Below are 13,671 nucleotides of genomic sequence, written 5' to 3'. Positions count from 1 at the left end.
TATAGCAGATTATTTTCGCAGGTGCAAATTTTTGCGATTTTTATTGAATTAGGTATACAAAATATTTTTGCATTATTTTAGAGGATTTAAACCTTTTATCAATACGTTTGCATGAGCACTTTCAAAATTTTTAGAATTTATTTTGGCGATTTTTTTTTCTCAGCGAAAATTTACTACCCCGCTAAAATAACCTGCTATACGGTATAGTAGGCAGGTAATAACCTATATAGATCTTATTTTGTTCCTGTCAGATTTTATTCTTTACCTAAAATATACTACATTCTATGTTTTACCTTGACAGACTTTTTGGTTGGCACACAGGTTCATGATACACATTTTTAAAACTATATACCAGCCAAGTTTGTTCCATTTTGGCTTTTAGTTTTGAGAACAGAAGACTTTTGGACAACTGGGACAATGATAATGATATACAAAAGATGTCAAGTGATGCCAAAAGCTAACAATTTTGAATAAGCTAAAAATATACTGTATCTTCATGTTAACTGCAAAAAAAGTCCATTTATCAGTAAAATGATCTAATATCATAAATAAGCTCTCTTTATAAAGTTTTGTGTTTTGTAAATCACAAAATATTTGATGTCAGAAAAACATTTATCTTGTTAACAGCAAAAATATCAAAGTTGATTTAAATCAGTAAAATAAAGTAAATTGAAGAAATGACAATTTCATAATCATTTGATAATGTTAATCATAAGAATGCTTTTGTTCAAGTTTTATAAGTTAAGTTTGACAAAGTTATTGATATTTTGTTAAACATTACAAGTGCTTTCGACTTTTGGAATGTTATAATGTTCCGGGGGCAGCAGTCCTTTTGCGCCAATTACTGTTTTTCAGGGGTATCATTTGCGCCAAATTTTGTTTTCCAAATATATCAATTGCGCCAATATTCGGAACTCATTTGTGCCAAATTTTGTTTTCCAAATGTATCAATTGCGCCAATATTCGGAACTCATTTGCGCCATTTTACCTGTACACATATCTATATATAAAGATGGGCATCAGAGGAATGACTTAAAATGCATTAGGCAGTCCATGTACAGAGTGAGAAAAAAACTTATTGCTTTACTGAATATTTAATACAAGATATGCCAAAAGAAACGAAAAAAGAAGCTTTTGCTGATTATGTTTTAGTTACATATGTTGATGACACAGTGCTTTGTTTCAGCCATGGGCTGAACCTATCTACTACAAGATGTACCAGTAATTGAACAGAAGCATTCCACACGAATTATAATACACTGTTTAATGTTTGTGTTTTTGGACAATAAAGTGAAGTTACAAGCTACTTCATACATTAAATTGGGGAGTACCCATGCTGCAGCAGTAAGAAGAAGATATGCTTCAGAAAAGGAAAAATTTGCCGTGTAAATTGACAGTTCCAAGTCCAAATAAAGGAGGAGGGAAGTCATTTTCTTCTAATTGGCCCAATCGTATGTTTTATTTTTGGCGCAAATGATATCGTGTAATTTTAAAATAGGTGGCGCAAATGTAGCATTGGAGAAACAAAGTTGTGGTGCAAAAGGACACAGTTTTGGCGCAAACAGATCTCTCCTGTTCTGGGAAGCTCAAGATTGAATTGTGTTATATAAACCTCATAATGTTAAACATATTACCTATAAGACATAGCACAATATAATACTTCATACTAAGTGTATAATATGATAAATGGTTATTGTATATGTGTTAATTTTGCTATGATTATTAATGCATGAAGATGTACATATAAAAACATATTCCAAAATTAACCTTTCCAAGTGCATGCATTGTTCAGTAGATGAACAGTAGTTGAACAGTAGTTGAACAGTAGTTGAACAGTAGTTGAACAGTAGTTGAACAGTAGTTGAATGCTATAAAAAATATCAAACTCAAATTAATTCTAAAATAAAGCTGTATTTCATATGTGTATCATTTGCAAAATCTAATTTCGACACCTGTAGGGAAGAATGCTTTTTCATGAAACACTGACAGACCCTTGAAACAAAATTTTAAGAGACCTTAATTCATTTTATCCATTAGAATAACAGGACTGGTTTCAAATAAAAGGACTTAAAAAAGCTGAAGTTCAAAATGAGGCCCTAAAAATATGAATATAAGATGTGGTATGATTGCCAATGAGACTTCTCTCCAGCACATTTATATGGTGATTTTAAAATTGCAAATTCATATATAACTCTTGTGTTGCAAAATAAGAATGTTATATCTATTTGTGAATAATTAACAAACAATCATTAAACTCAGTGTTAATTGACTTATTGTGCTGTAAATACTAAATAAAATATAGATTTATTTTAAACCAAATTATTCCAAAGTATTGCCAAGGAAAAATACCTCATTTTTCCTTTGTGAAATAAAGGTGGCGGGCCTGGCGGCCATGTTTGAAGATTGTTAGGTTATTATCCATAATTTTGAAAAATGATGGTGTATTAAAATGAGTCTATTAAATAATGTTAGGCACTAGTAGCAGTTCCTTTTTCATTTTTAGTAGCAGCCATGTTTGTAGATTAAGCATTTGAGGAGCAGTCACAGATATAAAAGTGGGACAGAAGGATGACAAGACAATCAAATAGTATATAAAACAAGGAGATGTGGTATCATATTGCCACTAAAATTCAAATGAAGTGAATGGATGTTACCAATTAAGGCAACAGTATGGCCTTCAACAATGTCACCACTGTACTATATATCCCATTCCCACCCACTTAAGAAATAGGATATAATAAACTATAACCTAGACCCCTAAAGATCTACATCTATGATGGGAAATCAGATTTGAATTGGTTAAGTAGTTTAAAAGGAAATCTTTGAACATGTTTTTTTGAGAGATGGCACACAAAAGGTGATGGCAAAAGCTCATCATGGACCTTTGTACAGATGAATTTAAGTTCATTCCAGGAAATGAGCTTAAAGGGAAGTAACTTTAGATTTTGTGAAAAAAAGTTTGTTTTATGAACTATTTCATTAATATGCTTTCATATGATGCCATTTTGAAAGTAGTCCAAATAATTATGATGTCTTGGAAGGTTATTTTAAATTTTTGCTTTGACGCCTTCCTGTCGATGTAAGGTGTCAAAGAAAAAAAGTATAAAGCCTTTCAAGATGTTATAATTATTTGGAAAGATGATGCAGACTATCTATCTTATGACAAGTCATGTAATTTACATCACCAGAAAAAGAATTTGAAACTGAAAGACAATACTTTATTTTATTTGAAGTAAATATTTCATGTCTCTGTTCGGCAATTACATCACAAAGAGAACCCCAAGCAATTTGTGCATGAAAACAAACGCTGTTTAGAAAACATCAAGCATTAAGAAAGCAAGGTTCACCAGCAAGCAATGTAGAGAAGGAAATGCACCAGAAACAAGCCACAAAACTTACTATTGTCTTTCTGATGACTTGACACATCTATCATATGGCTTGATACATCACCAATCTTCAACTTATCAATTGACACATCCCCTTTTAAATGTTTATTTTCAACTTCCTTCTTAAATGAGCTTTGTTGTGGTTTTTTCCATGATATTTTAGAATCCATTTTTTCCTCAATTCTTTTATACTCTGTATCGCTTTGTTTTTCAATTACATTACTGCTATCACTAGACATTTCAACGAAATCATGTGACTTTTTATCAACCCAAGCTTCCTTTACAGAAGTCTCACTTTTTTTAGACCTCGAAGACATTTTAATTTCTGAACTATTTTGCGACTTTATGCTGTCCTTTGAATGAGTTGCTTTGCATGCTGGTACATCAACTTGTTCACTTTCAGCGGGTGCTCCCGTTGATATCACTTCACTTTTAGAAGTAAATTTTCTTTCCTTATGTCCAATATCAATGTTATCTCCCTTGTTTGAGTTCTCACTACTACCAAAAGCAGTTGTTTCATCATCTCTTCTTTTTGCAGTTCTTGCTTTTGTATTTTCACCTTTAGCTTTCGAAAGGAAGTATTTCCCCCCTTTTTTTACTCTATCTTTCTTATCACTTAACCCCTTACTTACATGACTTTCACCAGAACAGATATTTTCCTCACTTGTACGTGGTAACTTTCTGTTTTTGACATCTTTATTTTGCTTGTCAAGCTGCTTTATCAAAGCCTTAATGCTTTTAGCGATTTGATATGTCTGACCAGAAAGGTTTGATTGCGCAACATTAGAAACAGCTGTTGACTTTTTATCATTTGATTTGCTTTTTTCCACACATGTTGCAGTAGTTATCCTACCAGTCGTATCTAATTGTGAATTAGAACCAGATTGCATTGATTTTTCATTGTTGTTCATCTTCTTTGTTTTACTCAATAAATTTTCTGCTTTTCTTTCTATTTTTGTATTTGTTTTCTCTATTGTACACTTTTCAGCGACAATATTTTTTGCCTCTGAACCTATAGTCATTACACCTGGACTTTTGAGAGATGTGTCACTAGGTATAAAATCAGCTTTTGGTGTTTCAAACTTGACTTTTGAACTTCCAAGCAGTTTATCACTGGATATTTCTGTACTTGCTTTAGTGGGTTTTCCCTTTGAACTTTCAGGCATTTTACCACTAGATATGTCAGTATTTGATTTATTGACCTTGACCTCTGAATTGTTAGAACCATAACTGGACTTTACTTCCATGTAATGTTTCATTTCATCTTTTGAATCCAGAGTAGGCTTCACTTCAGGTTTAGTTATATGTACTTTAGAATTTATATTTTCACTGTCGTGATCTAATTTGACCTGAATGAGATTTTTCATGTCTCTGCTTGCTTTAGGATTAACTAAACTATATGAAACATTTCTCTCTGTTTTGACCTCAGAGATTTGTAGTTGACTCAGCTTTGGAACAATTTCTATGGATGAACAAATGGTATCTAGTCCTTGTTGACCTTCAAAGTGACCTTTTTCTGTCACATTTTCTTGTTCCTTGACCTTTTGAACTTTTCTAATCTCAAATGGTTTCTGTTTTGAGGTGTCATTTATCTGGTTAATTTTAACCTCAGATTTCAATGTCATCTTTACCACATTATTTTGATGACCTTGAATATAGCCATGAGATATTTTTCGACCTTTAGAATGTGCCCCATATGACTGTTTCATTGGAATATCCCTCCTTGTTACTCTGCCATACCTAGTTTTCGTAGCATTTTTAACAAGTTTGTTAACTGAAGGAGTGCTTAACAAACTTCGTCTTTTGTAACCTTGACCTACAGATGATGTATTTTGTTGATTAAAAGATATGAGAGGATTTTTTGTCTGAATTCCAACTTGGGGTTTGTGTTGAAAAGCTGTTGGCCTTTTTTCTTTAACATGTCCTGCCCCTTTTGAGACATTACTACGATCTGTGTGACACTGATTTCCAATACCTACATTTCTATTGACGTTGTAATTGTTGTTGTTTACACCATGTTGTTGTGGAGGTGGCAGAAGTCCTGAGCTCTGATTTGTTTGTCCTGACAGTCTTATTGTTGACTGTGCTAATGGGTTCTGAGGAGGACTGACATGTCTAGTTTGGGGTCTATCACAAGCCATAAATCTTGTGTACTGTGGGCTCTGTGGAAATTGTTTCCCATGATTTACTGCATTAGACCCAAATGCAAACTGGTCTGCATTACAACCTACAGGTTGCTGTCTTGAATTATTAACATTATGATTAATATTTGGTCTTGCAGCTTGTACATTAAACTGGTTCCCACTTGGTCTTACTTGCTGATGCATTTGTTGAGGGTTAAACTGCTGGTTTCCTGTATTAATATTCTGAACTCCATGTTGTCCAAAATTATAAGGAGGTGGCTGTACAAATCCTGAATTAGGATTAACTGTCTGTACAAATCCTGGATTAGGATTAACCGTATTTGGATGATTAATAAAGTTAGTATTCGGTGTAAAATTTGGTGTGAAATTCTGAGAGGATTGTCCAGTATTTTGTTGAAGATTAGGTGTAAAATTCTTAAACGGTTGTCCAGTATTTTGCTGAAGATTAGGTGTAAAATTCTTAAACGGTTGTCCAATATTTTGTTGAAGATTAGGTGTAAAATTCTGAAATGATTGTCCAGTATTTTGCTGAAGATTAGGTGTAAAATTCTGAAACGGTTGTCCAGTATTTTGCTGAAGATTATGTGTTAAATTCGGACGAGCTTGTGCATTATTTTGAGAGTTAGGAGTGGGTAATAGAACAATCGGTCTTGTATTCCCGTGATGAGCCATTACAAACTACTAAATACAATAGTTATTTTATTCTCTATATCTCAGTAGCATTACAACTAAACACTTTTATGAAGAGTTATATCCATTAAGCGATTTTCTGAGAAGATCAATACTATCTACCAACCAAGTATTTCATTGAAATTGAATTTCTTCATTTGAAGTGTGGTCTTTTAATGGTTAATATCCAATTGCAAATGGCATATATGATTCTAACTTCTAAAGCCAGGAAATATTCATGTGAAGTAAAAAGATCCACAATGATGATAGAGACAACCAATCTTTCTCACTTCAAAACTTCTGATATTATGGTAATTATTTTAACCATTTAGAAGCTGCTTGGTTTGTTTCCACCATATGTTTATGGATCATTTACTACACCAGCATGCAAAGGTTACACATCTAACTACACAAACACCAGGAAGTAATATAGCAGACGACACTCAAGCACAGATTTACCTACCACTCAAGATCTCATTGGCTGGCGAATTCCCTACAAAATCCAAGAAAACAAACACTGCTTATCTGTCTGTATTTCTTCTGTTAATTAAATATACATGTATACGCATCAATCATTGTCAATCCAAAATATAAGTTAAATATATATAATTGAAAATAATAACGTGTTTTTCATATCAAACAAATTTTGTACGCAAATTATCTACTATCTGCATTGATCCAAATTATAAGATCAATAATGCCAACTTATATTAAATCAAAGTGTTTTAAAATCTCACAAACTTTGTACGCAAATATTAAAATATTTTAAAAAGTCCAAAATGCTCAAATCTACATGAAGTAAATGTCATGAATGTAAGGAAATTGACTATGTACTTGATCTAATTTTGTAGTTTTATAATTTTTTAATTAAACAAACAACAATTAGAACAATATGCACACCAAATATGATTTCCAAAGAAAAGAAAATCTAAAATTATTTACATTAAGATGAGCTGTTTTAAAATGAAATCAGATACACTGCATTTATCATAACTTTCAATAACATATGATCATATATATATAATATAGCTGAAAGGCAGCCCTCCTAAATAATTTAGATATTATTACACTACAAAGTTACTAAATCATGTGTGTAGTGTCATCACAATGCAGATGTCATCAAGGGGTGGTCAATTAGATCCAGCTACAAATATTATACATGCTTATCCCAAATAGCATGAATAGTGTTTCTCTTTATGACTTATGCACAAAAGCAGCAGGGTAAGTCATTAACACAAGATTCAGAAAGGAACCGTGCTCACAAACTCATAAGTGAAAAAAGAAAAGATACATATGGCTTATTCTTAAACATTGTGTATAAGTTTCATTACATTTGGTTGAGGCAAACTAAATTTAGAGAACAGAAACCGACTTGTGGACGTACAGACGGACAAGGGTAAAACTTAATGCTCCCTCCGCTACAGCCGGGGCATAACAAATCGAAGATAAACCTACCTCCAGCCCTCCATTACTCATGGATTGTATAGTAGGGCCTTTAGAATCACATTTACTCATGGATTGTATAATGTATAGTAGGGCCTTAGCCTTTAGAATCACGTTTACTCAAGGATTGTATAGTGGGGCCTTTAGAATCACGTTTACTCAAGGATTGTATAGTAGGGCTTTTAGAATCACATTTACTCAAGGATTGTATAGTAGGGCCTTTAGAATCACATTTACTCAAGGATTGTATAGTAGGGCCTTTAGAATCACGTTAACTCAAGGATTGTATAGTGGCACCTTTAGAATCACATTTACTCAAGCATTGTATAGTAGGGCCTTTAGAATCACATTTACTCAAGGATTGTATAGTAGGGCCTTAAGAATCACGTTTACTCAAGGATTGTATAGTTGGGCCTTAAGAATCACGTTTACTCAAGGATTGTATAGTAGGGAATTTAGAATCACGTTTACTCAAGGATTGTATAGTAGGGCCTTTAGAATCACGTTTACTCAAGGATTGTATAGTAGGGCCTTTAGAATCACATTTACTCAAGGATTGTATAGTAGGGCCTTTAGAATCACGTTTACTCAAGGATTGTATAGTAGGGCCTTTAGAATCACGTTTACTCAAGGATTGTATAGTAGGGCCTTTAGAATCACGTTGATTGTATAGTAGGGCCTTTAGAATCACGTTTACTCAAGGATTGTATAGTAGGGCCTTTAGAATCACGTTTACTCAAGGATTGTATAGTAGGGCCTTAGAATCACGTTTACTCAAGGATTGTATAGTAGGGCCTTTAGAATCACATTTACTCAAGGATTGTATAGTAGGGCCTTTAGAATCACGTTTACTCAAGGATTGTATAGTAGGGCCTTTAGAATCACGTTTACTCAAGGATTGTATAGTAGGGCCTTTAGAATCACGTTGATTGTATAGTAGGGCCTTTAGAATCACGTTTACTCAAGGATTGTATAGTAGGGCCTTTAGAATCACGTTTACTCAAGGATTGTATAGTAGGGCCTTAGAATCACGTTTACTCAAGGATTATATAGTAGGGCCTTTAGAATCACATTTACTCAAGAATTGTATAGTAGGGCCTTTAGAATCACATTTACTCAAGGATTGTATAGTTGGGCCTTTAGAATCACGTTTACTCTAGGATTGTATAGTAGGGAATTTAGAATCTGGCTTATTCAAGGATTGTAAATATAGTAGGGCCTTTGGAATGTAAGTGAATATCTGTGTATATGAATTTTATTTATTTCTTAAATGTAAACTTCAACATTATAAAATAAATAAATTATAATTACATATAACCACCATGACCAATGAAAGTCATCTAATCCATGTAGCTCAAAATGTACTTGAAAACATATATAGAAGCCACAATTTCAAACTTTACAGTAAATATTTTATACTTACTGTCTAAATCTGTTGACAACTTGAAAAACTTGGTAATACACTGTAGCCTAGAATAGAAATATATGTTACAGAATGGTTAACATTAAACAGGGTAACCTAGAATAGAAATATATGTTACAGAATGGTTAACATTAAACAGGGTAACCTAGAATAGAAATATATGTTACAGAATGGTTAACATTAAACAGGGTAACCTAGAATAGAAATACATGTTACAGAATGGTTAACATTTAACAGGGTAATCTAGAATAGAAATATATGTTACAGAATGGTTAACATTAAACAGGGTAACCTAGAATAGAAATACATGTTACAGAATGGTTAACATTTAACAGGGTAATCTAGAATAGAAATATATGTTACAGAATGGTTAACATTAAACAGGGTAACCTAGAATAGAAATATATGTTACAGAATGGTTAACATTAAACAGGGTAACCTAGAATAGAAATACATGTTACAGAATGGTTAACATTTAACAGGGTAATCTAGAATAGAAATATATGTTACAGAATGGTTAACATTAAACAGGGTAACCTAGAATAGAAATACATGTTACAGAATGGTTAACATTTAACAGGGTAATCTAGAATAGAAATATATGTTACAGAATGGTTAACATTAAACAGGGTAACCTAGAATAGAAATACATGTACAGAATGTTAATACATTATAGCATGGAATAGAAATACATGTAACAATTTAATGAAATCATTCAAGGTAAAGAATTTAGAACTGTTTCGAAGAATTCATCATCATGTACATGTATGTAAGCAAACATTTTGTATTCCATTTGTATATATAACTTGCACATGTTTCATTACAAAGGGAGAGAAATTCTGACATGAAGTTTAGTAAAACTGATTGAACATCAATTGAAGATTCTTTTTTCATAATTTTGATAGCCTTATCAAAGCTTGATGTGCTATGAAAACCTCTAGATGTCCATCATCTGAACTGGGTGCAACTTTCAGTCATTTTTGGTTCTCAATGCTCTTCAACTTCGTACTTTAATTGTCCTTTTAAACTTTTTTTGATTCAAGGGGTCACTGATATCCAGGTGTGTTGATAAGTCGTTATCCTAAGGCTATTTTTTTAATTTTTCCTGTAGACTTAGCTTTCATTTTTTATTACCATGCATTGTCAAGCTTGGTAACTCATAATTGTTTGTCAGTAACTAAATGTACGATGCTGTCCCATACCAGGGCTCACACTACTTCAGAATTATAGGGAGAAGTGACTTCTCTTTTTGAAACTGATAGGGAGAAGTGGTGAGATTTGAAAGAGAAGTGCTCATTCGCGTGGGTGCGCTACAATGTTTGGATTTTACAATAGTATAAAGGGCCATATGTAAATAATGTTCTTTTTATGTTGTTCAATTCATATGAGTAAAAAATTACAATTAAAGTAACATTTGAAATTAAAAGTTGTTTAAGTTTTACTAAGGTTCTTGTGAGAAACTACCAACTAAATATCTAGCACTAAAAAAAACCATTTATTTTAAAAAATGTAAAGAAATTATATCAATTACAATTTAATTAAAAATTATCTTGTGTATGAAATTCAGTGTTTCTCATAAAAATCAAAGCGCTGTAAGCGCTGAAGGCAGTTAACCAAAAACCAAGGCAACCATAATTATGAAAACTGTGGCAATGTTGCCTCAACATTAAACATTCATATATAGTACATTCATGTTTATCTAATGATTTATTTATTAAGGCAAATAATTTATATGTTATCAAGGTTTCAAAAGCAATGCATATATCAATGTATATTTTTTATGGTGAGTCTGCAGTGGTACAAGTTCCCAATGATTGCAGTTGTTCTACTTGGTAGTTAACCTTGGTTTTATTTGACTGCTAGAAGTTCAATTTGACTTAGTATGAACATGTAATAGTATGAATGGACTGGTCACTTGGGATAGGGTGACCCTAGGAACTTCCCCTACATTTCATTTTATTTGTTATATTGTCCCATACATGAATATATATGGTTTAGGGGTGGGGATCTCATTGGTTTCCTAGTTCTCAAACAGGAGGGGTAGGGTGACCCAATAGACTCCCCCTATATTTCATTTAATTAGTTATATTGATCCATACATGAATATATATTTTTTGGTATGGGGATCTCGACTGTTTCCAAGTTCTCAAACAGGAGGGTTGGGATGACCACAGGGACTTCCCCTATATTTCATTTAATTTGTTATATTGTCCCATACATGAGTATATATGGTTAAGGGGTAAGGATCTTGACCATTTCCAAGTTCTCAAACAGGAGGGTGAACAGTGACCTCAGGGACTCCCCCTATCTTTCATCTGATTTGTTATATTGTCCCATACACATGTACATGAATATATTACATGGTTTAGGGATGGGGATCTCGACCATTTTTAAATTCTAAAACAGGAGGGGTGGGGTGACCCCTAGCGACTCTTCCTATTTTTCATTTGATTTTTCATATTGTCACAAACATGAATATATATGGTTAAGGGGTGTGGATCTCGACCGTTTCCAAGTTCTCAAACAGGAGGGGGTGGGGTAACTCACTTAAATTTGCACCCCTCCTAACCTAAAATCCTGGATCTGTCCCTCATATGGTTTAGGGGTGGGGAGCTCGACCGTTTCTAAGTTATCAAACAGGAGTATCAAACAGGAGGGGTTGGGGTAACTCCAGGGACTCCCCTTATATTTCATTTTTTATTTATTATATTGTCCTATACTTGAATATATGCAGGGGCGGATTCAGACAGGGGAGGGTTGCGGGCTTGCACCCCCCTTAAATTTGCAAAGCATGGGTTGTTCTCAGCTTAATAAAGAATATTCCGATAATTTTACATCAATTTTTTTTTAGCCTCGCTCTGCTCGGCGAAAATTTAAGTTTGCCCCCCTCCTAACCTAAAATCCTGGATCTGTCCCTCATATGGTTTAGGGGTGGGGAGCTCGACCGTTTCCAAGTTATCAAACAGGAGGGGGTAGAGTGGCCCAAAGAATGCCACCTATATATCATATGATTTACTTACATTAAGGTATATATAATATAGCTGCATTATTTGTGAAAATAAAGAATGAAACTTTCAGCTACTTTAATTGACCCTTCAAAATTGAGAAAAAACAAATAACCCCTCGAAATTGCAGTAATATGTTTACACTTTAAAAGCATCTCGCATGCATTATCATCATTTATCATTTATAAAGAAAATTTAGACTGTGACCATGAACATGTATATTGTTAGATATACTGTTCCCAGCTGTCGCGTTGTATTGGATTTTTAAATTAAAATTTGTCAAAAAGTAATTTTGAGTTTCTGAATAAAATATTTTTCTGCTTTTTCTTTCTTTTACATATATCTTTTGGTTTACAATACTAGTGTTTATATTCATTTACCATGCATAGATGTATTTTTTCACCTGCTTGGATTTATTTGGTAAATGATCGCCAAACCCGGAATTACCCTTATCCGCTTCCGGAATCAGATCCGATTTTGTAAAATTTTGTCTTCACGGCCGCCATTGTTATGTGTTTACAATGTTGTTTTTGTTAATCAGATACGATTTTACTCGAATTTATACAATATTTGTTGGCGATTTTCTGTATAAAGGCAGCGGTTGAACAAAATGAACATCGCCGTCATGAATAATAATGATAAAAATAAGTTTTTAGCTCGTTTAATTGGAGACTTTGGTGAACATGGTGAAAAGGTTTGCAAAGTAATTTCTTATTTTCTTTCAAATGTTAGGCGACTACGTCGGGCGAAGCTAGAAACGAACTATCCTAGTCGAAATTCCGCTTGCAAAAGTGAAAGGTCGCGGACCTCGGACCACCGCTAATTTGCACACCTGCCTCCAAATTGAAAAGCTACGAAATTTTCTTTTTCTAATTTGAAATTGCCGCCAACAGCACGAACAGTTGAACTTATTATATAATAGACTTCTGACGTAGTTGTACTACGTATTGATGACAATATTCCTACGACTTTTGTCATTTGGGAAATCTAAACTACTTGTTTCAAGAGATTTTCGGCGATTAAATATTTCATACAATTGTTCTTTGACATCTTAGCTAAAAGCAAAGGTCATAATGAACTACACAAGGATTCTTAATTAGCACTACTTCCTATGTGTAACTTTAAAACTTTTGGATAAATCGACGATCATTTAAGGTTTTTCTGGTCATTTTTTTTTGTAATCCAGAATAAAAAGTATTAAAAAAGTGTTCAATTAGTTATATATAACATAGTAGCAAGCTAGATAATAACAATGGCAAGTATTTCAGGATTTATTGGGTAGAACACAAATCTAGGGTGCTCGCATAATGCAGCTTAACTGCATAAAAATATAAAAGTTATTAAGCTGGGCCATAATATATTGATATTAGTATAATAGTCTCAGAGTTAAGCAACTTTAATCAATAGTTTGAAACATTCATAAAAAATATAGGGAATTATATACACCAATCAATTAGATGTAACCAAAAGTCTCTTAATGCGTGTGGGACGCGTAATTTTTCCCTTTGGGATCAATATTCTTCTGTCAGCTGTTCCATCCGTGCGTCCGTAGTAATTATTGTAAAAGTACGGATTTCGGTCATAGCTGGTCCGGTTCAGAT

At 33.2% G+C, this 13,671-nt stretch overlaps 1 protein-coding gene across 4 annotated transcripts in view; it reads right to left on the bottom strand.

The window, feature by feature from the left end:
* The window catches only part of LOC139521171 (SMC5-SMC6 complex localization factor protein 2-like), a 64,987-nt gene that overhangs the window by 49,215 nt on the left and 2,101 nt on the right, over nucleotides 1–13,671 (bottom strand). Inside the window, exons 2-3 of one of the 4 annotated variants that reach the window (XM_071314482.1) lie at nucleotides 9,066–9,112; nucleotides 3,400–6,692 (exon numbers count right to left, since the gene is read on the bottom strand). In XM_071314482.1, the coding sequence (XP_071170583.1) occupies nucleotides 3,400–6,202 (2,803 nt within the window). In that variant the 5' untranslated portion in view covers nucleotides 6,203–6,692; nucleotides 9,066–9,112. Of the gene's footprint in view, nucleotides 1–3,399; nucleotides 6,740–9,065; nucleotides 9,113–13,671 lie in introns of all 4 variants that reach the window. The other 3 variants (XM_071314484.1, XM_071314483.1, XM_071314485.1) reach the window with 3 other exon arrangements.

Source organism: Mytilus edulis, chromosome 4 (assembly GCF_963676685.1).
Source record: "Mytilus edulis chromosome 4, xbMytEdul2.2, whole genome shotgun sequence".
NCBI lineage: Eukaryota > Metazoa > Mollusca > Bivalvia > Mytilida > Mytilidae > Mytilus > Mytilus edulis.
The sequence above is the reverse complement of the archived record's forward strand: the minus strand, read 5'-3'. Positions and strand labels throughout refer to the sequence as shown.